This window comes from Triticum urartu, chromosome 5A, assembly GCF_056163025.1.
Source record: "Triticum urartu cultivar PI428250 chromosome 5A, HENAU_Tu73, whole genome shotgun sequence".
Classification (NCBI taxonomy): Eukaryota; Viridiplantae; Streptophyta; class Magnoliopsida; order Poales; family Poaceae; genus Triticum; species Triticum urartu.
Window position 1 is genome coordinate 307,567,785 of NC_141877.1, and position 25,449 is coordinate 307,593,233.

Consider the following 25,449-nt stretch of genomic DNA (forward strand, 5'->3'; position numbering starts at 1 on the left):
AGAGATACCTCTCCGATACTCGGAGTGACAAATCCTAATCTCGATCTATGACAACTCAACAAACACCATTGGAGACACCTGTAGAGCACCTTTATAATCACCCAGTTACGTTGTGATGTTTGGTAGCACACAAAGTGTTTCTCCGGTATTCGGGAGTTGCATGATCTCATAGTCATAGGAACATGTATAAGTTATGGAGAAAGCAGTAGCAACAAACTAAACGATCATCGTGCTAAGCTAACGGATGGGTCAAGTCAATCACATCATTCTATAATGATGTGATCCCGTTAATCAAATGACAACTCGTGTCTATGGTTAGGAAACATAACCATCATTGATTCAAGGAGCTAGTCAAGCAGAGGCAAACTAGTGACACTCTTTTTGTCTATGTATTCACACATGTACTAAGTTTCCGGTTAATACAATTCTAGCATGAATAATAAACATTTATCATGATATAAGGAAATATAAATAACAACTTTATTATTGCCTCTAGGTTATATTTCCTTCAACGGTAATGTTATTGTCTACAAAGCTTCACTTGTTGCGAAAGGTTTTTGACAAGTTCAAGGAGTTGACTATGATGAGACCTTCTCACCCGTAGCGATGCTTAAGTCTGTCTGAATCATGTTAGCAATTGCCGCATTTTATGATTATGAAATTTGGCAAATAGATGTCAAAACTGCATTCCTTAATTGCTTTCTTAAAGAAGAGTTGTATATGATGCAACCAGAAGGTTTTTTCGATCCTAAAGGTGCTAACAAAGTGTGCAAGCTCCAGCGATCCATTTATGGACTGGTGCAAGCCTCTCGGAGTTGGAATATACGCTTTGATAGTGTGATCAAAGCATATGGTTTTATACAGACTTTTGGAGAAGCCTGTATTTACAAGAAAGTGAGTGGGAGCTCTATAGCATTTCTGATATTATATGTAGATGACATATTGTTGATCGGAAATGATACTGAATTTCTGAATAGCATAGTGGTAGTCTAGATGAAGGAGTTCATGTCCGATTTAGGTGTAATACCAGAATGGTTTCGAGTGGTTCGGGTATTTTTCTGGAGTACCGAGGGGTTACCGGAACCCCCCGGGGAAGTAATGGGTCCTAATGGGTCATAGGGGAGAAAGAGAGGAGAGCCCATAGGGTGGCGCCCCCCAAGGGAGTCCGAATTGGACAAGGGGGAGGGGGCGCGGCCCCCTTTCCTCTTTCCCCTCCCTCTCCTTCCCTTTCCCCCTCCGATGAGAAAGGAAAAAAAGGAGGGGGATCCTACTAGGAATGGAGTCCTAGTAGGACTCCCCCCTGGCGCGCCACCTTGGTGGTCGGCCTCCTCCTCCCCTCCGTTATATACGGGCACAGGGGGCACCCCAAAGGACAACATATATTCTCTTAGCCGTGTGCGGTGCCCCCTCCACAGTTTACTCCTCCAGTCATATTGTTGTAGTGCTTAGGCAAAACCCTCGCAGATCACACCACCATCACCGTCACCACGCTGTCGTGCTATCAAAACTCTCCCTCGACCCTCTGCTGGATCAAGAGTTCGAGGGACGTCATCGAGCTGAACGTGTGCTGAACTCGGAGGTGTCGTACGTTCAGTACTAGATCGGTTGGATCGTGAAGACGTTCGACTACATCAACCGCGTTAACCTAATGCTTCCGCTTTCGGTCTACGATGGTATGTGGACACACTCTCCCCCTCCCGTTGATATGCATCTCCTAGATAGATCTTGCGTGATCGTAGGAATTTTTTAAAATTTCATACTACGTTCCCCAACACTAAATATATGTCAAAAGACACCACTTCTTCAAGTAGCTCTAGTGGTTCCACTAACCTTTATCTTAGCCAAGTTACACTTGAGCAAGAAAATGCATTATTTAAAGGAATCAGTGAGAAAGGTTTCCACGAAAGTCTTTCCGCAAGTAAGCAATTTGATGAGATTGTGAGTAAGCAAGGACAACATCGTAATAATCAAGGTGTTGGTTTTGATGCAAGTTCAATGCCAATGGAGTAGAATGCGAAGATGATCAATACCCCAAGACAAAGTTTGTTCCTTAAAATGAGAAGTATTGTCGGGGATATACCCCGCGGTATGACCCGGCCGGAAATATGACCCGGCCGGACTTGGCGGCTTACAAAGACCCGGCGAGTATTTGGTGACTTACTAATGACCCCAACGGCGGGTCAGATGGATGACAAGGCCCAAGGCCCAGAAGGCCGGTTCATGTGATGGTGGGCCGGCATAAGAGGAAGACATAAGGAATATTCTCCTGCAAAGGAAGCAAGACTAGGACTCCACTTGTAATAGAGTAATCCTAATCCTACTAGGACTAGTCATGTAACCCGCCCCTTCAACTTATATAAGGAGGGGTAGGGCTCCCCAAAAGGGGGACAAGCAACAAGAAACAATCTCTAGGGCTAGACACAAAGGGGAAGCCGGCTTATGCGGTGACTCTCTCATGAGCATAATGAGAGCTAGCCACAAACAACACGTAGGGTTATTGCCGGATGATGTTTCCCGGGGCGCGAAGCTGTCTAAATTCTTGTCTTGTGTTGCGTCTCTCGATTCCGCTCAAATCCTCTCAAGCTACTACAAACATGCATTGGCCTCACGAATAAGTCCTCACACTAGGAAATCTGCCGTGACAAATCCACGACAGTTGGCGCCCACCGTGGGGCTTGCGCACGGTGGTGATGAGTTCTTGAAGGGATTTCTTTAGGATTTGAGAAGTTATGACCCGCTGGATCAGCAAGAGCCGGCGTGGAAGAATTCATGTCAACTATGAAGTTTATTAGTCAAAAATTGAAAAAATATTCAACGGCGACATTTACAAGTTTGAGACGAGAGAAGCTAAGGTTTGGCGTCCTGTGCGTCGCCGCTGACGCGACTTGGCAAACCAAAGCCAAATCGATAAAGGAAGCCGATAGGATTTCCGCTGAGCCGCCGTATGCCACGTCATATCAATCCGCAAGTTGCCGCTGTTGCGTATATACGCTTGAAGCTCCGAGTACGCAGTGTCCCGTTTGCTGTCTCGAGAGAATCAACCGCTGCTGCTGCTTGGAGTTCCAAGGGCCTTCACGTGAAGCTAAGAAGAATTGTTTTATACTTGGAAAACGTTTACAATCAACCGGATGATTTCTATCTCTCGTAAACCTCCTTCACAGCACGCCACGTGTCCCACAGGCCCACATGCCCACGCGTCCTCCACCTTATCTCTTTGCCGAAGGATCTGGTCTTCCCTGGAGCGCTTCTTTTCATCCCCATCTCTTCTCTGTTCCATCTCCTCCCTCTCTCTCACCCCTCAATCCCGTCCAACCCACCGCCGGAGCCATGCCGCCGGCGCCAACAACCTTCATGCTCACCTTCTCTCCCTCCAGCGAAGCTCCAACACAAATCCTAGGACCCATGTGAGAGATCCATCGCAGGGCATCGCTGCTCCAAAGGGGGCGAGGGTACGGTGTGGCCACCGGAGCTGCAGAAGACGATGGTGATGGAGGCGGGTCACCACTCGCCGCACATGCTGCAGTGGGGAGGTTGAGGAGAGGAGCATCACAACATCGGGCCTCGAGAGCTCTGTCGCCACCGCGTCTGCATCACAGCATCGCCGTCGCCGGCTCGCCGCACTATTGTGTCACAACATCCGCCATCGCGGTCGCCTGATTCGCCGCAGCACCTCGACGCCATCGCGTTGCGCTGCAGTGAAGCTTCACCGGCACCCGTTTGGTGCTGCGGTGGAGCTTTGACGGGGCAGGCGGGCAGCGGGGCTGCGATGGAGCACGACCGTGTGGTGGTGGTGACGCTGCAATGAAGCTTCGCCGGCGGCCGTCGGGGTGCTACCATGGAGCACGGCTGAGGTTGCAATGAAGCTCCGGCGAGGTTGCAATGAAGCGCCACGGCGGTTGTTGGAGCTCCGGCGAGGTTGCAGTGAAGCTCCGGCGAGGTTGTAGTGAAGCGTCGAGGCGGTCGTTGGAAGCTCCGGCGAGGTTGCAATGAAGCACCGCCGACGTCGGCGGTTCGACAATGCTTCATCACAGCACCACGGCATCGACGGTCCGGCGACGCTCCACCGTAGCAGCGACGACCCCCAGTGATGTTTCATTGCAGCTCCACCACGGCACCGTCAGCCAAGTGATACTCCATTACAGCAGCGGCGACCTCCGGTGATGTTCCATTGCAGCTCCACCACGACACCGACCGTGCTGCATGCGGCCGACGGCAAGCGCTGCTCGCTCTGATCTCGGTAGCGTCTGCCATTGAACGGTTTGTATCAGTTAATGTCGTGGGGCTGTGGGCGTGCTGTGATGCGGGGATACAAACTGATGGCCTTGATTAATCATATCAGACGGTAGATAAGGCGGCTTATAACTGCAAGTTATCAACCGGATGACGCCTAGCAGGCGCCATTCTAAATTGAAGATCTTAATTAATTATGAGGCATTGAAAATTGATAAATATAATGTATAGTGTAAAAGAATTGAAGAGAGTTTTTCAGAAATTGTGATCAGGTCAAAATTGGGCGACCCAATTTAATTGATGACCTCAATTGATTATGGACTCTTTAAAAATAGGGAGGGTTATAAAAAATTGATACAGGTAACCAAATGTAGTGTTTTCATAGAAAAATAAACCCGTAGTGATTTCGCAATTTGAGCATCCTTGTGGACACAGAGATATGGCCACAGACAAACTCAGCCTCCAAAGCCGTTGCACGGATCGTTGCCACGACGAATGCGCCGCGCACGACTTAAAAGGCCAGAGATGCGGATAGGCACCACCGCTCGCTCCGGGGCCCACGCGTGTCAGTGGTCTGACGCCGCCGCCGAAGCACACCCCGGCAAGCAACCAGCCGTGGCGCCGCCAGCCTCCGTCATCCCACGGCGGAGGCCGTTGTGCACCTCGCGGCGCTTCACCTCGAAGCCACCGCCGCGTCGCCTCCGGCCTCGCCTACTTAAGGCCGCAGCCTCCGGGTCTCCCTGCACCTCGCACTCACTCCTCGACCTGCGCTGCCTGGTGAGGACTCCCCTCGAACTGCGAATCTTTTTCTTTGCTTCTGGCCCTGCTCGTTTACTCCTTCGGTTCTCGGTTTCGTAGATGAGTTGTTCGATAAAATGGCCAATACAAGAGAATTGCTCCATGTCTGTGCGTTCGTTCGACCAGTGATAGGACCATTTGAATTCAGCTCCCATTTCCTGTCTAAAAACAAGTGTTTAGTTGTATAATCTTTAATTAAATGCCTTTTAAGTCTTAAACTTCATGCTGTACAAATAGTATAGAGTGGCAAGTTATTTGGTTTAGTTGTAGATATGTGTTGTTTTGGACATGCCAACTGACCCTGGCAGGACTCCATGGCCAGGGTCGGCCTTATTGTGGTTTTATAATTTGACGGTGACATGTTTGAGTAGTTTGTACTTATAATTTTCATCAAAAGACGTGATTGGCATTGCATAATGTATCCTGATTTGTTATCTGTTCAAACTGACAGATTGGTTAGTCGTTAGAACTTGGAGCGTATGGGTTCCAAAGAAACGCCATGTCGTGCTCGTACTACTCTCTGCTTCTTGCTTCTCTTCTGCGTGAGCTGCAAATGTTCAGCATCAGAATTTGAGATCACCCAAGTGGCAAGCCTTGGTGTTGATGCCTCACCGCGCCTTTCTCGAAAGATCCCTGATACGTTGTTTGGAATATTTTTTGAGGTGAGAAAAGAGATTCAGATCTTGTTGGTTCATCTTCTTCTCGTGGCACTTTGCAGGCATCTATAGGTTCACTGCATTCACAGAATAATCCATCTATACCAATTATGTTCCGTCAGGTTCTCACTTCAACTGGATTGACTAATAATGTAGGAGATCAACCATGCAGGAGCTGGTGGAATATGGGCAGAACTTGTTAGTAATAGAGGTACTTAAATACTTCTCAATTCTAATACACAACACTTGAAGTAAAACTGACATGTGGCAACATTCCTATCCAATCAAGTCCATTTGAACATCTGAACTTAAACATGGAACTATATCTGTTGACAAAGAAAAGCATATAGAATAAATCTAGAAGAGGTACCCTTAAATATTATTGCCTGAAGGTTACAATTCCCTATTGACCTATTCTTCATGATGAATTCAACTCTACTTTACCACAACATCTTCAAGTCAGTCATGACTATTGTCCAATTACGGAAATTCCATCTTACACATCCTGAATAAACCAATAGGCATTCACTTTAGTTGCTGTTGATTTTCAAGGTCTAGAATAACTTGGTTTTCCTATGATCCAGGTTTTGAAGCTGGAGGCCCCCATACTCCATCAAATATTGAGCCATGGTCCATCATTGGAGATGACTCTTCCGTATTTGTGGGAACAGACCGTACGTCATGTTTCAGGCGAAACAAGGTTGCTCTAAGAATGGAGGTTCTCTGTGATAACTGCCCAGTTGGCGGTGTTGGCATTTACAACCCTGGGTTCTGGGGCATGGTATGAGTTTACGTTGATCATAGGTTGATTAATCATAGCATACTGCTGTTACTTCGTGTTTTTTCCTCATGAAACCAGAAGTAACTAGCACCATGCATGTTGTGTGTAGCTTTCAGGTAATGTTAGCTTTCATGCTGTCGTGTTTGTCAAAATTTTGTGCACATTATGTAATATATACTGCATTTTCATTTGTTTGCTTTCCAATAATGCCATCATAATTATCATTCCAATCTCCAGAACATAGAGGATGGGAAGACCTACAATCTAGTTATGCATGCCAAGTCACCAGAAACGATAGAAATGACAGTTTCACTAACAAGCTCTGACGGATTACAAGTTCTGGCTTCAGCTGCCATACGGTTAGCATCTTCTCTCTCAAATTTGGACGTCATGACGAGTAAATTTGACTATTAGCAACACTAGCGGAGGTATGTGTACGCCAGAGAGGGCCACTGTACCCCCAGCCTTTGAAAGAGAAATAATTGTGAAGGAAAAAAATATATTTGGAGGGCTTAGATGGAAAAAAGTAATAGTGTTTTGCCCCCTCCAATCTTCAGATTTGCCTTTTACCCCCCACCCACCCCCCGAAGTACTTTTCTAGCTCCGCCACTGATTAATAGTAAGGAAAGGTTTGCACTTCTGCAGAGTACCCGGCGGATCGAATTGGATAAAATTGGACCAGAAGTTGGTTGCTCAAGGAACAAACAGAACCTCAAGACTTCAAATAACAGCTAAGACAAAGGGAGTTGTATGGCTTGATCAAGTATCACTCATGCCTTCGGATACGTACAAGGTAAATCATACTTTTGTTGTCAATATTGATACTCAGAATATTAGTACATCTCAAGTAAAACTATACTGGAATTTAATCTTGTTAAAACTTAGAAACTTCAAGTTAATTTTTTTAATCATTGTAGTATATGAATATACCAGTGGTGCATACGTTTATATGAGAGTTTGACATACCAAATTTCTCTGTACTCTCAGGGGCACGGTTTCCGCACAGAACTCATATCCATGCTTTTGGATTTAAAACCCCGGTTCTTGAGATTCCCTGGTTTGTTGAAACTGTTTCTGATTGAAAAAATCGAATTCGTGATGTTTGCACATATATTATTCAGACATATCTGGGATTATTGACTAGATCACATGCAACTATTTTAGGAGGTTGCTTTGTTGAAGGCAGTTGGTTAAGAAACGCATTCAGGTGGAGGGATTCTATAGGTCCATGGGAAGAGAGGCCTGGACACTATGGGGATGTCTGGAATTACTGGACGGATGATGGCCTCGGATATTATGAGTTTCTTCAGGTGCTTGTTTACAACGTTTCACCCTTTCCTTTTATGTTATTACCTTTAATTATATATAACTTTTGAAACCTATATAAAAGCTTTCTGAAGACCTCGGTGCTGCCCCAGTCTGGGTATTCAACAATGGTAATTATTACTAGATATCCTATATCTTTGATCACTACTGTTTCCCTCCTTACTTACGAAAGTTCTCCCTTAATTATCAGGAATCAGCCACCATGATGAAGTTGATACTACTGCTATTGCTCCTTTCGTAAAGGTATGTCCTGAAGTTTGAACTCCTAACTAATTTTCTAGCAGAGCGGACCAATACATTTTCTTTTCTGGGCATATCTGAAGATTAGAAACCTTATTACTCTGAACCTAACAGGAGAAATATGTATGATGAGTCTGCTCGAGTGGCCTAAAATAGTAAAATTCTTTTTTCTCGCTGATCAATATTGGAACAGAGATGGTGTTGGTCTTATTTCTTTAGTTTCTTATTAACATAGCTCAGAAATAGAGATGATATTGAACACAAAGTTAATTGTACGTTTCTCTGAATAGTGAATAGGATCACACTCATCAAGAGATTCCAATTTCGTTTGCAGGCTTAGGTAGCTGTCGTAACTCACCATTTAGGTTTATTATTATGGAACTGTTGTTATCATCTGCTCTACAGGATATACTGGACAGTCTAGAATTTGCAAGGGGGAGTGCAGAATCAACATGGGGTTCTGTTAGAGCTGCAATGGGGCATCCTGAACCATTCCCAGTCAAATACGTTGCAATCGGAAATGAAGATTGTGGGAAAGAAAATTACCGTGGTAAAATTTCAACTGCATTCATTCCACAGTCGAAGTATTTTTTGTGGTAATCTGCACACTTAATGCCATGTGCACAATATTAAGATGTACAATCAAATAGAAATCCCTTAAACTTAAGAGAATATGTACTCGTCATCTGAGTGGTCTGATTGCGGGAAGAAGAATTTGCATCCATCTGATAATGGGGAGACTACTATCCAGTGTATTATGGTAGATAGCAATGATCACGTTTCCAAGGTCCCAAGGTTTAGATTCAGTGAAGGTGATTCATTCCAACGCTGACCAGACACTGATATTGTGGATTAATGTTCTCGTATTTTAAGAGCATTCCGTACCCGAGATGAACCGATATGCCCCAACAGCTGAGAAAACATGAAAGTAGTTATCTGCCCCTTAATTATTTTGGTTGATTTTGCATGTAAAGTGTTTCTATCTTACCATAACTCCCTGTTGTAGTGTATAAATTTTACTTGAACTATAGAGAACCACCGGTTACAACTATTTACTACTGATATGATGTCTTTAGATACATGACATGCTCTAATTCTATTGAACAGGTAACTACCTTAAGTTCTACAATGCTATAAGAGAGGCCTATCCAGACATTCAGATGATTTCAAATTGTGATGGTTCATCTGGACCACTTGACCATCCTGCTGATCTATATGATTTCCATGTACGCTACTTGCTACCAGATCTGTTTGCCTTTCTTGTTGCATAGATACTATAATTCTATCTCACCAAGGTCGAGCACTCAAGTTTTTTCCTGAGATCTTGAGGATGCTTCTTCTTTTTAGGTCTATACCGGTTCCAGGGCACTATTTTCCATGAAGAATACATTTGACAATACCTCTCGTAGTGGGCCCAAGGTATGCCTTAGTTGTCATTGCTTTGCGGACCCTTTTATGTTGCAGAAAGATGCCTGTGAAACAGCCTTGCAAAGGCTCTTGTTTTCATGGTACTACCTTTCATGTGAATTCACAACTTGCTCATATTTTTCAAGGGGTGTTCCTAGGATAGCCTAGCTTGTTGACGTACGCTTACAGTTCTGCCGGCTACACCTAAATATGTTATGCAATTTGCCAATGTAAAGTCATTGATGAATATCGTGAGGATGAGTAAGAAGGATATCGACCACGTGATGTTTTTATATGTTGTGGAGAAATCTTGGCATCGCCTCATCCTGGCTAGCCACACTAAGCATCGTTGTGAATCTAATTTTGGGTGCAGGCTTTTGTTAGCGAGTATGCTGTTACAGGAAACGATGCCGGCAGAGGAAGTCTTCTTGCTTCATTGGCAGAGGCCGCTTTCCTTACTGGGCTGGAGAAGAATAGGTAATTCTCCTTCAAAATATTTTTTATTTGGCACTTTGTTGTTGGGTGATTTGCACCTGAGTTTCTTGGATAAAAGTTTGACACTATGTTTCCTCATCGAGTCTACCTAATGGAGATTTATTGCATTCTACTAGAAACAACGAAGTGGTGTTTACTTTCGAGTTACCTGACCATTCACTTCTTATTTTACAGTGATGTTGTTCATATGGCAAGCTATGCACCGCTCTTCATAAATGATAACGACCGCACGTTAGTTATCAATCAGTGGCTTGCTCTTTCTTCAACATTTCACCTGTTCATGTTGATTATTTTAGCACTGCAATAATTACATTCGAACGTGACAATCAGGTGGAACCCAGACGCTATCGTCTTCAACTCCTGGCAGCAATATGGGACTCCCAGTTACTGGATGCAGAAGTTTTTCCGTGAATCAAGCGGCGCTACGATCCATCCCATCACAATCAGTTCAAGCTACTCTGATTCGCTGGCAGCATCCGCGATCACGTGGCATGATGACGAGAACAGCATCCTGAGAGTTAAGGCAAGTAAAATCTTTTGGCATCCTAGACATAGCCGGTATCTGGACGGAGTTGTACTGATCTCGGAAGCTCATGCATTTGCAGATTGTGAACTTTGGGCCAGATGCCGTGAGCCTTACATTCTCGGCAACTGGGCTCCAGGGCAGCATCAATGCGCTCGGATCCACCGCGACCGTTCTCACATCCGGCAGTGTAATGGACGAGAACTCTTTCGCTAACCCAAACAAGGTATCACACCGATCTCTGCTCGCATTCAGATCAAATGCGTCGCAAAGTGTAGAGCCCGTTGCCCTCGGTTATGATATGATATGATTGAAGGCATGGCAGTTGCGAGCGCTGTTGTTCGTTTGTTCTGGTCAGCTCATCTGAAGCAGCCAATGCGCTTTGCGTCTGACTATGATGAATGATGCAGGTTGTGCCGGTGATGATCGAGTTGCGTAACGCCGCGGAGGAGATGGAGGTCACGCTGCCTCCCCACTCTCTCAGTGCATTCGACCTGGCGCTGGCGCAGTCCAGGCTTGTAGCGGAGATGTGAAGCGAATGACACGGCGTTGGTGAATAAGAGAACGATGGGCAGGGCAAAGCACCGGCAACAGCAAGCGGAGAGGGGTCAGTGCGCGCGCTTGTGTCCTGATAAAGCACTGTATCATGTGTGTACGGTGGTGTGGCATGAAGGAAATACTGGAGTAAATAAAAATCACGTCAGGGGTCAGGCTTATTTTCTTTTATTTTCTATTCTGAAAGTGCATTTTCAGTTTTTCTCGGCGAAGGCAAAAGGAAAGGTTTGTCTTTTGGGAAAAGCTTGGCTTGAGCCGGCGGATCGTACGCGGGCGTCCGCCGCCTCGTCCGTGTGACGTGTGTCCTTGGGGCTCACCTAGCATTATCTTTTACGGTTTTGCAACTGAGCCCTTGTAGTGATTTTTTCACCACAACAACTTGTATGTTGCAGGAACAGGATCTAGATCCTTCGTTGAAAAAGGTGAAAACAGAAAAAGAACTGCAGCACTTGAATGTTTTTGCGACATGAACTCTCTTGCAAGGAGGGTTCTACAACACTGATTTTGTTGCAATAATAAGGACGGGTTTAGACTGTTGGTTGGACTAGATCTAACGGCTGTTGAGGTGGATCTTTTCAGATTATCCACTGGGGGACGCGTAGATGGCTTCAGCCGGCAGATCGCACGTGGGCGTCCGCCGCCTCATTCGTGTGGCGCGTGTCCTGCGGGCTCATCTAGCATTATCTTTTATGATTTTGTAACTGAGCCCTTGTTATGTTTTTTCCACCGCAATGACTCATATATTGCAGGATTTGGATCGGTATCCATTGGTGCGTCATTTTGTCAAAATCCTCTCATTGCACGAAAGTTGGCAGAATGGCACAACTTTTATTGACCTTTGTCTTATCTTCAACATGGACTCATAAACTGCCCGTGGTACGCATTAGGTACCCTATCGGTCCATGAACCGGTTCAGACGTTCGTTTTCACGCAAATTGAAGGCAAACAAGGGGGTTTTGCGGGTATTTGGACCATCGCCACACATGTGTCCTACAACTTGGTCCCACCAGAAAACCCTCTTTCCTGAAAATCCTCCCGCGCAAAGCGATTACCGCACACTCATGCCAGTCAGCGCCGCTCCACAACGGACGTGACTCTGCAGCATTGATATCGGTCGAAGCGACGCATCGAACGAGTGGGAGGCGTCGCTTCAATGCAGACACGCGCGGCCGAGAAGCCCACTTCGACTGTTGCGCCGCATTGAAGCTGGCTTCCAACCCCTTCACCGGGCCACCGTGCCTATTTTTAGTCGTGTTCCGGCATCGTCCACATTGCATCTCTTCAAACCCTCTCCGCGCTTAGCCTCTCGTCATCTCCAAACTCCTCCTTTTCCCCACCCACCATGCCCAAGTCATGGTTCTTTGCGCGGGCAGGTGGCTCCAGCTCCGCACCACCGTCCAAATCTTGGTGGCGGGCAGTCGGTTCCAGGTCCGCACCATCGTTCAGATCTTGGCACCGCTACCGTTGTTCTCCAAGGCCCTTGAGCTCTTCTCCGACCAAGGGATCATCGTCTCCTCCTCCAATGATGAGAACCAAGCGTCATTGCAGCAGTCGCGCCTCCTCTTGAAGGCCGCAACCACAGACAAGGAGAAGAGTTCTTGCGGCAGATAGAGCTTCTGACGAAGCGATCGCTCTAGGAACATGGTCCAGCGCCACCACCGGCCCCACCACAAGCACACATGGGCGAGCCACCCTCACTACCGCATGAAGCAAGAGCCAGCGTCACCACCTCTCCAATGTGTTAAATATATTGTTGAATTCATATTTATAAATGTAGTTTTTAATGATATTGTTTTTACTACGTATAACCTACATTTTATTAAACATACATTTATTAATTAAAAAGCCATGGTCAAAATATGACCCAAAATACGGGGACTAGTAAACCCTAATGAAGGTAATCGGTCCAATCTGGCGGATCCAACGTGGTGAACACACCCGGGCACATCCAGACATCCCAAATCCGCTCCACATATTGGTTGGGTTTAATGGGTGCCATACAGCCCAAATGTTTGGGCTGGCTTTGGAGGATCCGTCAGGGTGGCAATTTTATGACCAGGCAGTGAGTGAAAGTTTGGAGAGGGTTTAAGGGATTCGGTTGTAGATGCTCTAAGCACCGCCACCGTCACTACCAATACTAGTAATAAAGACAGCCGATATACAAGACACTCCCAATGCAAAAAGAAAAAGGAGCACAAACAAACCAAGAAAGTGCTATGTAGTAGGGAGGTATCAGAAGCCCGTCATCTCTAAAGAGTACACATATATTGCCGAAATCAGAAATAGGTCTCGGGGAGCAAAACGCCACAAGTGTCCAGCAGATAGTTAATGGGAGCGGAGTATCAGTGGGTATGTGCAACACCAGCCGCTGCTCCAGCACTGCATTGTCAAATTGGAAACGATTTGTGAGCAAAACTGTTTTTTATCATATACTTGAAAACCTTCAGGGACCTCCATCTTACCACAGAAAGCAGCGGTCCTTGCTTGAATTTGTTGTGGAAGGCGAACGCGAGCGCCTTCACGCCCTCTCCAGGTCCTCTGATGAATCCACTAGACGCGTGCACAGGAATTTCATCAGACCATGTGTGTCATCAGGATTCATGACACAATCATCATAATCGAGATAATGGGCATAAACAGGAAGATTGCGAACTTACACCAGCGAAACTGAAACAAGTGGAGATCTTCTCACATCATAGACAGCAACAAGTCCCTGATATGTTTCATTACCATCTTTGAATGACACTGCCAGACGCTCTCCTGCAGCATCCCATGCTAATTTCTCTATGCCTCGACTGGATGAAGCAGTTAAAAGCATAAGTTAGTGCATGGAAGCCAGCAACAACCAGGTTGTATTTCTGGGTTGCTACGGTTCAACCTTACAAATATATAAAGCGTATATGTATATGAATGACCTCCAAGCTAGATAAGATGAAAGCAATTTGAATTCACAAAACATGTTACTTCAGAAATAAAATCAACAACACAACCACAATGTGGTTACTTTGCAATATCACCGGCTAAAATTAGCATTTCAAGACAACAGTAAAATATGTTGCATGAGGTCCACATGAAGTCAAGAGTAGAATGGCAGTGCCGCTTTTGTTACCTAACAATCAGAGAGGAAATTTCTGGAAGCTCCACTGGTAGGAGATGAGCATCTGAAGTTAAGGAACACATCATAACTGATCAGGATTCAGGAATGTACACAATAGCATACCTTGAACTGAAAGAATGCAGTAATGCCTATACCTAAAGATGGTGGCTTTGATGAGAAGTGAACTGAACCTAGTGTGGTTGAGTTAGAAAAGGATAACAATGCAACACGACCTTCTGGGTCCCAGTTTGCTCCCTGACATTAAGCAAACAAGAGTCAATAAACATCATGCCTCCAAAAAAACAGTAGCACCACAATCAATCCACTATACTGTTTTAAAGGTCTGTAAGCGACACCAGATATATGGCTGTAAGTCAAATTAAGCGTTATGCAAAGCCAATACTAACAATGTTCAAACTGAACAAACAGAGGCAACACTAATTGCTGAAGAAAAATAACTATTATGTTACCTAAAAAAGTTCAAATTACTTTCAATGACCTAAAACACATTAATAACAAAATGTAACAAATCCCAAGAAACAAATGGTGCAAAGTTGTCATACAATCATGCTAAACATATTAGCATTCAAAATAACTTCATATACACCCTTATGAAGTCAAGAATAGGTTAATTTTTTCACAAGCATGATAAGCACGCTAGATTTCATGGAATACTACAACTTAGGAATTATGCATATCATTGCTCGTCGATTTCACAACTTAGGAATTATGCTTAGATTTAAAATACTACAATAGCATTATACTTAGGAATTTGACTGTCCAGTCTTCAAACTTTAGTTATTTATAGGAATGTATATATCACTTACAGTTACATATCCATTGGATGAAGACCAGGGTTCTGACGTCCATGTGTTGGTTTCCCATAAGTGAAAAGTTCCATCGCTAACAAAAAAAATTGAATTATATCATTCATAAAAAAAACAGTCATGAAAGATAGGAACAAAATATATAGTCATACAATTTAGCAGTCAAAAAGTAATCTCCACTAGGTGACCACCGCACCAATGATATGCTACTCAATCCGCGTCGTATAGGAGTTCCCAATCCTGCAACAAACAAATATGTATATACATTAATATATAGATCTGTAAAAGATAGGATTGGATGTCTGAATTTAGAAGAAATGGATATACCTTGAGAAACATCCCAAATTGTGAATGACTGGCCATTACAAGAGGCCGAGGCCAAGTATGTGGAGATATGTCAAGGGAAATTATCTAAAACCATCAACAGTTTGTAAATTCAAGTAACACGTAGTGTAAATCTTTCTGTTTGCAGGGTGCATCGTAAATATTAATCTAGAATTTACATATTGTTCTTTGCTGCCCAATCTGAAAAAATGGAGTTATCACATGTTGCCTGCAGTTCTTTTGATGTTTTCTTAGTTTTCAAATAAGAGAGATAAAATCAATGGTAACCTCCAATAGATGCCATTCTAAAAAACTAATAAAGGATATCTTCCATCAGGTTTCCAGCAAAGTGCACTGACTAGCTCAGGAGAAGAACCACGAAGAACATCCACCAGAATCCACTGACCACTAGAACCTCTAGGGAAGGCACCAAAGGAAGAAGAGGTGACACCAGATTTCATGGATGCAACATTGCCAGGATATGATGCTGACCAGAGGCATATACCTCCGCTGAAAAGAAAATTGCCAACTCAGTCAAAAAGTATATTATTATGAAATGACCAAGAATGTGGTGGCATTTTAATACTGTTCCATTATTAGGTGATACTAACTACTACGTACTTGCAGCCAACTGCAATCATCTTCCCGCTATTTGGCCTCCATTCAATAGCTTTAACTTCCTTTTGATGTTCACTTGTTAGAATGCACGATTCTTTACCATCTGTTTAGAAAATCAGCAGTTATTATGGACTTTAACTAAGTGAGTAAACATATTAGTTCATTAAAAACTGAAACAGGCACTCACAAAGTTATGCACCTCAAAAACCAGGAATGATATCCATTTATTGATACAAGAAAGTAGGCAAATCTCACCTGAATCCTCAAAGTCATGGACCGTAACCTGGTCCTTCCCAGATACAAATGCTAAACAGTGTTTGTGTGGATTCCAGCTTACTTTCTGGGTATCAAATTCTTCTAGCAGTTTTGGCTGGTAAACGAAATGTCCTTTGTCAGTATGATTGTCATGAATTTAAACAACCATAATGAGAAACTATACAGAAACTCGAGAATATTCTAAAAGAGCAGCTTCAGGATTTAATTTTGAGAGAACAGACTAAAGCCAAAAAATGGAGCAAGTATGTTAGAAAAGTGGGAAAATCATGCACAGAGAGAGACAATTGTCAAATAAGCATAAAAGAATGTCATGAAATAACATGGTAAGTTTTCCAAGCTGTATTGAGCGTGCAGTTGTAATGTAAACATCGCTTGATGAACTCAACACTCTTACTAAGGATAAGTGTGCTGGTGTTGAACTGTGCTGTCATTATTTTGTGATCAGTTGAGGAAAATTAGCCACTAAAATAAGGAAAAACTGTTGGGCAAACGGAATTATCTTAATCCACCTCAATACCAGACGGTAGCTTTTGGAACTTGTAGAACAAATTATGCAAGCTCAGTAGTGAGACACAGGCGAGGGAGCAGCTCGCATGCAACCGAGTTACATAGATACCGACGTATTTTTTAGTAGCTATACACATTGGCAGTTGATGAGTATAAAATCCCACACAACCCTGTCTTCTCATACAGACACATGGTTACTTCTCGAGATAACATACTATGACGATATGGTATACTGGCAGAATCTTTTGACCATATCAATCACAGCCAGACAAAGAAATGCAGGGTTTTCTTTTTGAACATGAGGTTTTTTCTTTGGACAAGACACATTCCGGAGAAACGGTAATAAAACACAACTGAATGCAAGAATTCAGAAAACTCACATTGCAAGAAGGGAAGAGCATTTGCTTGAAGGACTCGGCTATGGTGGACACCAAACTTGTTCTGGGGACACTCTCAGGGAGCTCAGCTTCGTCTGGAGCAGGAGCCTCGTGCTTGGCTAGGAGATCATCCGGCTGGAAAGGAATTGGGCTGAACACCATCCCCTGAAATATCCACATTGTGGGCATATGAATACAATTTGGAGTAAATTGGAGTGCTAAAACTCTAAATCCTCCGCAGAGAGATGAAAGCTGATAGTCGAGGTGAAGATGAACTGACGAGGACATCCCCGTAGGCCTCCTTGGCGCGATCCTCCGACAGGGAGTCCGCCACAACTGCGACCCAATGCGCAATCGATTAGTGGTGCGTGTGGTTGTTGGGGGGAGGAGGGGTTGCAAGCAAGCTGCAGGAGCAAGCGGAAGCTGGTTGTGGGGGTACGTACCGAGGTCGCGGTTGATCTCGCAGACGGTGACGCCGCCCGGCGGAGGGAAGCTCGGCATCGTCGCGGCCGGCGAGAGGGCGGCGGGTTACCTTGCCTAGGGTTGGGGCCCTGGGGGCGCTCGGCTTCCCAATCCGAAATGGGGTCCGAAATTCAATTGATAAGCAGACAACAGGAGGACGCAGGGGTGGGGGGTGGGGGGGCGGCGGCGGCGAGTAGCTGAGAGCGAGGCGGCCGGCGGTGACTGTCGAGACTGGCGGGGAGGGGAGGAGCAGAGCCGCTGGAGACTGAGAATTGATAAACCCTTGGGCCATCGCGTAAGAAGGACGGACGGTGCGGATACGGCTTCCACCTCCATCCAACGGCTGAGAGGCCTCGCGCGCGCCTCCTCCTGCGTTTAGAGTTCGAGAAAGAAACGTGACCCCTTTGCTTCTTCACAGACCCTTTCTCCCGCCGTCCGGCTTGACCGACCACCGTCGCCGTGCGCCTGCGGCGGCGCGTCGCTCTCGCCCTTACTAGATACAAGGATTCCCCCAACGACCGAGTCATGGCCGCTCTCTTCTTCCGTCCCTCTCACACAAGAGCGCGGTACAGGGGACAGGGGTGGCTGGAGCTCGTTTCGGCCATCCTGCACGCGTCCTGCTCGATGAATTGACTACGAGGGTTAAGGTCCCTCTCTTTTCTTTCTCTCGTTTTTCTTGCAACGTCTCTCGTCATGAATTATGTCATCAATTAGACTAATGGGCACCATATGATCACGTGCCACAAAACATCACAGAAGATTATCATTGGGAAAGAAGAACCAACTTCTTGCTTTGTGTTGCAGTATATAAAATAGCCAAATATAAGTGTCTACAGATCAGACATGAACTTTATTACGAGAGCGTTGCTTCATTGTACTACTAGCTTCATCAGCCAAATGGAGGATCTGGACATTCAATTTCATAGCTGATGATTTGCTTTTATTCTCCTCCGGTCTTATAAGCATGACATAAACTAACATGATCAACATTCTTATTCTTGTGCGGGCAGTCGAATTGTATGCCACCGTATGCCTCTAACTAATTTATCGTACTCTCTATATTGTGTGCGTTGGGTATCGTTTGCATGACAAACTTAATTGAACCCTCGCTAGCTTGTTAGGTGCTTATTCAGAAACTCGCTTTAGTATTTACCGAATATTGATAAACCAAATTGAGCCCTCTATTGGGCATATTGGACCCCCGACGTGGTATTGGTCAACTGCCTCCATTCCTGGAAGCTGCAGATTCTATTATGTGGGCTAGAGCGTCAGCATCAGTTCCCTGAAAGTGACCATCCAGGCCTGATGCATGGTCAATTCCTTTGAATGTTCAAATGCAGATAAGTCAAAGTCACCATCGAAGCATCAATGAGCCAGCTGTAATGGATGCGAGGGAACCCGCCTTTATTGGTGATTTTGACGCTGGCATAGTGTTTTGATTATCTGGTCAAATGTGTCACTCTCTACCAGGACTAGCTCCGGTGGGTGCAAGTCTGACTTGGACTGCCTGTGAGGCTGTGAGGCAAAGGCATTGGCATGTACAGCCCTGACGTTTTTAGATGTTTAAGGAGTTGAAACCCCATAGCATCCTCATTTTGACTTTGGATTGATATTTTCCTTTCAGGATTGAGACAGAAAGATAGCATAAGTAGACAAGTGGTACTTGTTCAGCCATCATCTGGCGCTGCCATCTCGGCAACCATGGTTCCTGTTCTTCCAACACACCTTGCCACTGTCTCCCTTCTCTCCTTTGTCGCACTAGTCTCGAGCGCTGCAAATCGAGACATCCTGCGGCCAGGAACCTCTCTCGCCATCGAAGCCTACCAAAGTGAGATCCTGCAATCACCGGATGGCACCTTCTCCTGTGGCTTCTATGGCGTCTATGACAACGCCTTCACCTTCTCAATATGGTACTCCAAGGCAGCCAACAAGACCGTCGTCTGGAGTGCGAACCGCGACCGGCCCGTCCACTCCAGGAGGTCAGCCCTGACCTTGCACAAGGATGGCAACATGGTCCTCACAGATTACGATGACGCGGTTGTGTGGCAAGCTGATGATGATGGCAACTCCCGCAGAAATGTTCAGCATGTTCAGCTGCTGGACACTGGGAATCTCGTAATGAAGAACACCAGCGGCACGATAATATGGCAAAGTTTTGATTCACCGACAGACACGCTCCTACCAGCCCAGCGCATCACGGCTGCGACAAAGTTGGTCCCAACAACCCAGTCACGTGCTCCTGGTAACTACATCTTCCGTTTCAATGATATATCAGTGCTATCACTTATATATGATGTTCCTGAGGTTTCGGATATATACTGGCCAAACCCTGATAACAGTGTGTACGAAAATAACAGAAGCCGGTATAACAGTACTAGATTGGCAATTCTAGACAATAATGGGATCCTTGCATCTAGTGATTTTGCTGATGGAGTGCTACTTAAGGCCTCTGATGCAGCGCCAGGGATTAGGAGAAGGCTAACTCTTGACCCTGATGGTAATCTCCGGCTGTACAGCCTGAACGACTCAGATGGGGTGTGGTCAGTTTCAATGGTAGCAATCTCCCAACCTTGTACTATCCATGGTATATGCGGTCAGAATGGAATCTGTCATTACTCGCCTGAACCAACGTGTTCATGCCCACCGGGTTATGTGATGACCAACCCGGGTAACTGGACCCAAGGCTGCACGGCTAGTTTCAACATACCATGTCATGATCAGGAACCTATGAAGTTTGTGAAACTCCCGCACACGGATTTCTGGGGATCTGATCAGAAGCGCCTTCTGGGAGTTTCCTTTGAGGCTTGTAGGAACAGTTGCATCAATGACTGCACCTGCAAAGGCTTTCAATACCAGCAAGGTGCAGGGTCATGCTACCCGAAAGCTCTTCTTTTCAATGGAAAGAGCTGCGCGACACCCAGCGTGCGAACAATATATCTCAAACTTCCTGCCAGGTTGAGTGTTTCAGGTACACCTATTCCTCAGTCCAATGTATTGGATCCCGCGCCTCCTCGTCTCGACTGCAATCAGATGAGCAAAGGAATCAGACATCCATTTCCAGATTTGCGCAAAACTGGGGATGAAGAATTAAATTGGATCTACCTTTACAGTTTCATAGTTGCAATTTTTGTTTTTGAAGTTTCTTTCATGACATTCGCATGGTTCTTTGTCTTGAGAAGAGAGATGAGGCCATCAGAAATGTGGGCTGCTGAGGAAGGTTACAGGGTGATGACTAGCCATTTTCGAAGATACAGTTACAGAGAGCTTGTTGAGGCAACAAGAAAGTTCAGAGTTGAGCTAGGAAGGGGAAGCTCAGGCACTGTGTATAAAGGTGTCCTAGAAGATGAAAGGCCAGTGGCTGTGAAGAAGCTGGAAAATGTAAGTCGAGGCAAGGAAGAGTTTCAAGCTGAGCTGAGCGTAATTGGGAGGATCTACCACATGAATTTGGCCAGAATATGGGGGTTTTGCTCAGAAGGGTCACACAGGCTGTTGGTTTGTGAGTACGTGGAGAACGGATCCCTGGCAAACATTTTGTTCAATGACCAAAAGACTGTCGTGCTGGACTGGAAGCAAAGGTTTAATATCGCATTGGGTGTCGCGAAAGGATTGGCCTATCTTCACCATGAGTGCTTAGAATGGGTCATCCATTGTGATGTGAAACCTGAGAATATATTGTTGGACACAAACTTTGAGCCTAAGATCACTGACTTTGGGTTGGCAAAGTTGCTAAACAGAGGCGGAGCCACACAGAACATGTCGCAGGTACGAGGAACAATAGGTTACATAGCTCCTGAGTGGGTTTCAAGCCTCCCAATCACGGCGAAAGTCGATGTTTATAGTTACGGAGTTGTTTTGCTTGAGCTTTTATCTGGGACAAGAGTTTCAGAGCTGGCTGTAGGTTCAGGTGCAGAGGTGCATGGCATGCTGCAGAAGCTTGTCAGGGTGCTTGCTGATAAACTGGGAGGACATGAAGAATCATCGATTAATGAATTTGTTGACCCTGAATTGGGTGGACGATTCAGCTATGTCCAAGCAAGAACAATGATCAAGTTGGCTGTTTCCTGCTTGCAGGAAGATAGAAACAAGAGGCCAACCATGGAATCTGTAGTTCAGACTCTCCTGCCGTTTGACGAAGCTAGTAGTTAGTGCTTGGACTACCATTGTTTGTGAAGTGTACGAATAAGGTGAAGGGTACTTGACTGCATTGTCAAGGATGTATAATAGTTGCCAGGTGCCACTGTGATGCATTTTAACATTGGATAGGTGGGATCCAGCCGTCTAGGTCACAGTGGTGAAATTTCCATGTTTTTCATGCTAATTTTGAGTTTGCAGATATCATGTTAATACAAAAGTTTGACATAGTTTTGGAACAATGTCCTTGCTAAAAGATACTTGTGATGTTTATGCTTCTTTATGTTTACTCTGCTCCCATCTTTCCTGGTGATGCCTGATTTTCATTATAGTTTAATGTGAACCACCAAATTGTGTTTTGTTGTTGAGGAATACCGTATAACTTTTCATTAGTTTTGGCGACCCCCATGTATCCACATATTTACTTTCAGTCCTAGAGAATTCCTCTTTTACATGAACTCCTAGAAGTCATTGAGGTACAAGATGCTGAAGGTTGTCAAAGGAATATAGTGTGCGAAGAATAATGATATCGATCAGCATCCCAGAATGATGGCTGAAGTTTGCCACATATACTCTTACCACACACTAGCAAAATACCCGTGTGTTGCTACGGGCAAAAAGTAAGAAATTCCTAAGTGCACCGCGGTTCAGATTTCTGGTCCTTCAAGATCATAGGTTGTTTGCTCACCTTAAGATTTTTGCACACCAAAATTCAAATATAGTTTGAAGTTTAAGTTACACTTCATCACAATCAAAATTAATACTTTACGTAAGGGTTCATCAGGCAATCTCAAAGGAAACGTAATCTGGCTGAAGCAATGACATAACATACAGATAAAGTTGCAGCATGATCACACATAAGTAACAAGAACGTAGTGACACTACAAATCCATATTGAAATTCATATTCATACAATCACTCCACCAATTCATAAAGATCCGGCACCCAAGAGTATCATCAGCGGATCCACAAGAGAAGTTACTCATAGTATAGATGGCGTGATAGATAACCAAGGGTATAGATATACAAATGTTGAATTGCTTGACAGCAAACTAATACCAGCAGATCAGTTTATGCCTTTTCCTGAATGTTTATACAACATTGTGCATCAAAGAAATATGTTCCTGCAAAGCTAAAAAGCAACCAACAAAAAATTTACCTTGCATGCATTAGCTTGCTTTGGCTTTTTTGTGGTCTAAAAAGAGAAATGAGTATGTCACCAAAATGATGTCACTGTATGCACATGACACAGTATGATGAACAGATGCCCCTCTTTTACTCCAAGTAGCAAGTGTAGTCACGAGGAGATAACATTTCCTTACTTTCTTTCAGAAGGTACATATTTTTTAAGGAAAGGCACATGACTACTTTTCTGAAGCAATCTGGTGAACACATGGTAGAAAACATTGTACGTTACTATTTTCAGCTTGCTGAGACAAGAAACATTTCCATGGAAAAAACCTCTTGACACTGATAGTTCACCCATCAGGTTGCATGTACATTCTTCTTCTTTAGGTATATGCACTAAGATTTTGCTTTCAGTGAGGTCCAGAAGCACTAAGATTTCCTCTGAACTTTTTGCAGGTACCACAAACAGAACTCTGAACCCAGCATACATGCTTGGAAGCAAAGTCTCGCCGTCAGAGATCAAAGCTTAAAGGCTTGGCATGATCCAGAAAAACACTCAATGGTGCATCTTATCTTTTCTCCATTTGACTTTGCTTTGAAGCAATTCAATGGCGTGCCCAAATTGAGACTACAAATACATGCATCCTATCCTCCATCCTGCAACAAACCAACCGCCAACACTTCCATTCCAGGCATCAACCATGGCTTCTCCTCGGCATCTGATGAAGCTTTCGGCTGCTCTTCTCCTCCTCTGTGTTGGCGTGTGTGTGGCTCGCAACAGTGACTTCTCCATTGTCGGCTACTCGGAGGAGGACCTGTCGTCCAACGACAGACTCGTCGAGCTGTTTGAGAAGTGGCTGGCCAAGCACCAGAAGGCGTACGCGAGCTTCGAGGAGAAGCTGCACAAGTTCGAGGTGTTCAAGGACAACCTGAAGCACATCGACAAGATCAACCGGGAAGTGACCAGCTACTGGCTCGGCCTCAACGAGTTTGCCGACCTCACCAACGTCGAGTTCAAGGCCGCCTACCTCGGCCTCAATGCTGCTCCGGCTCGTCGGGGCAGCAGCCGAAGCTTCAGGTACGAGGACGTGAGTGCCAGCGACCTGCCCAAGTCTGTGGACTGGAGGAAGAAGGGCGCGGTGACAGAGGTGAAGAACCAGGGGCAGTGCGGCAGCTGCTGGGCCTTCTCGACGGTGGCGGCAGTGGAAGGGATCAACGCCATCGTGACAGGCAACCTGACTGCGCTGTCGGAGCAGGAGCTCATCGACTGCAGCGTCGATGGCAACAGTGGCTGCAATGGCGGCTTGATGGACTACGCCTTCTCCTACATCGCGTCCAGTGGCGGGCTACACACCGAGGAGGCGTACCCCTACCTCATGGAGGAAGGCAGCTGCGGCGACGGTAAGAAGGCCGAGTCCAAGGCGGTGACGATCAGCGGCTTCGAGGACGTGCCGGCCAATGACGAGCAGGCGCTGATCAAGGCTCTCGCCCACCAGCCCGTCTCCGTCGCCATCGAGGCCTCCGGCAGGCACTTCCAGTTCTACAGCGGGGTAAGCATATCATCTTTCTTTTTCTTTCGAAAATGGGAGTACCCTGGCCTCTGCATCAGACTATGCACACAGCCATCCAACGTGTCACTCTTTCTAGCAACGGAAACACCATCCAACGTGTCACTGCCATGTGGCCCCACACCACATGTCGTTGCCTCACGTTGGATTTCAATCTTTGAAAAGAAGTTGGGATATGAAACCATTTCCTTTCTTGGTTGTTGCAGGGAGTTTTCGACGGTCCTTGCGGCGCGCAGCTAGATCACGGCGTGGCGGCGGTCGGGTACGGGTCGGACAAGGGGAAGGGCCACGACTACATCATCGTGAGGAACTCGTGGGGTGCGGACTGGGGCGAGAAGGGTTACATCAGGATGAAGAGGGGCACCAGCAACGGCGAGGGCCTCTGCGGCATCAACAAGATGGCCTCCTACCCAACCAAGGACAAGTGATGTTCCAGCCTCAAATCCTGCATCCAGAGGATTGAAGATTTGAACCATCCTTGAGAGTCCTTGTTCCCGATCTTTGCATTTCCCTGCTTTTTCTTTCACGTTTTTCCTTTTCTCAATGGTTCCTTTCGGTTAATGCGACGAACATGGACTGAAATAATAAAATTTATTTCCAAGTTTCTATTGAGATTGCTCAGCTGGTCTTGTCAACTTATGCTGAACATGTCTGAAACTTCAGAGGAAAGTGTGAGTGTGAGCACTTAACTGAAACCCAAGTCATTTTTTAGCATGTTTTGGAAGGACACCGGGACCAATTGTCCAATGTTCTGGAAAATTAATAAGGAGGTCTAGAAACTTCGGTTGGAATATTGCAACAAGAGCATGTCGGCCCAAACCTACCGTACTGTTCTATCTGCACTCACAGTTAAATTAAGCATAAATTTTGGTCTCCGGCTGCGCACTGAACTGAAACCCCAAGTCATTGTTCAACGATACTATTTCCTCCTGCTACGTACATTCATGCACTGTGGCTTGCATATATCGTTGTGTGGTCCAGCATATCGGCGATTGGGTAGGTGCTAATGCTATTGCAATTGGAGACCAACCTCCCACACCTCGCACATCAGCCTCCCAACAACTCTATATGCAACCACCAATTATAACAAAGGTGTATGTATGATCAATCGTCCACTTTATCA

The 25,449-nt window shown here is 45.4% G+C and overlaps 4 protein-coding genes across 7 annotated transcripts; 3 read left to right on the plus strand and 1 right to left on the minus strand.

Moving 5' to 3' along the window:
* The first annotated feature begins 4,724 nt into the window (after positions 1-4,724).
* Positions 4,725-11,182, plus strand: LOC125508668 (alpha-L-arabinofuranosidase 1). 4 transcript variants are annotated; one of them, XM_048673431.2, is made up of 18 exons: positions 4,725-5,007; positions 5,480-5,690; positions 5,841-5,895; positions 6,269-6,465; positions 6,703-6,824; positions 7,111-7,258; positions 7,453-7,522; positions 7,630-7,775; positions 7,856-7,901; positions 7,982-8,034; positions 8,437-8,581; positions 9,139-9,257; positions 9,379-9,450; positions 9,812-9,915; positions 10,108-10,164; positions 10,264-10,456; positions 10,539-10,682; positions 10,867-11,182. In XM_048673431.2, exons 2-18 carry the CDS (start codon positions 5,508-5,510, stop codon positions 10,987-10,989), a joined length of 1,977 nt encoding a protein of 658 aa, XP_048529388.1. In that variant the 5' UTR covers positions 4,725-5,007; positions 5,480-5,507; the 3' UTR covers positions 10,990-11,182. The 4 variants fall into 4 exon arrangements, with proteins under 4 accessions (XP_048529388.1, XP_087382064.1, XP_048529389.1 ...); XM_087525938.1 differs by lacking the exon at positions 9,379-9,450; XM_048673432.2 differs by lacking the exon at positions 4,725-5,007 and having other exon boundaries at positions 5,553-5,690; positions 5,807-5,895.
* A 1,892-nt stretch (positions 11,183-13,074) lies between these two features.
* Positions 13,075-17,700, minus strand: LOC125508670 (Transducin/WD40 repeat-like superfamily protein). The gene is made up of 14 exons (XM_087525940.1): positions 17,481-17,700; positions 17,318-17,373; positions 17,041-17,202; positions 16,133-16,247; positions 15,881-15,980; positions 15,584-15,769; positions 15,263-15,318; positions 15,088-15,175; positions 14,936-15,011; positions 14,264-14,363; positions 14,121-14,172; positions 13,669-13,806; positions 13,474-13,561; positions 13,075-13,390 (listed from the first exon to the last, which is right to left on the minus strand). Exons 1-14 carry the CDS (start codon positions 17,536-17,538, stop codon positions 13,337-13,339), a joined length of 1,329 nt encoding a protein of 442 aa, XP_087382066.1. The 5' UTR covers positions 17,539-17,700; the 3' UTR covers positions 13,075-13,336.
* Positions 17,701-17,927: 227 nt separating this feature from the next.
* On the plus strand, positions 17,928-24,932 carry LOC125508671 (cysteine protease XCP1). The gene is made up of 3 exons (XM_048673435.2): positions 17,928-18,146; positions 23,215-24,308; positions 24,533-24,932. The coding sequence occupies exons 2-3, from the start codon at positions 23,397-23,399 to the stop codon at positions 24,752-24,754; spliced, it is 1,134 nt and encodes a 377-aa protein (XP_048529392.1). The 5' UTR covers positions 17,928-18,146; positions 23,215-23,396; the 3' UTR covers positions 24,755-24,932.
* LOC125508669 (putative receptor protein kinase ZmPK1) lies at positions 18,015-21,872 on the plus strand. Its single transcript, XM_048673433.2, has 2 exons — positions 18,015-18,146; positions 19,124-21,872. Exon 2 carries the CDS (start codon positions 19,201-19,203, stop codon positions 21,643-21,645), a length of 2,445 nt encoding a protein of 814 aa, XP_048529390.1. The 5' UTR covers positions 18,015-18,146; positions 19,124-19,200; the 3' UTR covers positions 21,646-21,872.
* Positions 24,933-25,449: the final 517 nt, after the last annotated feature.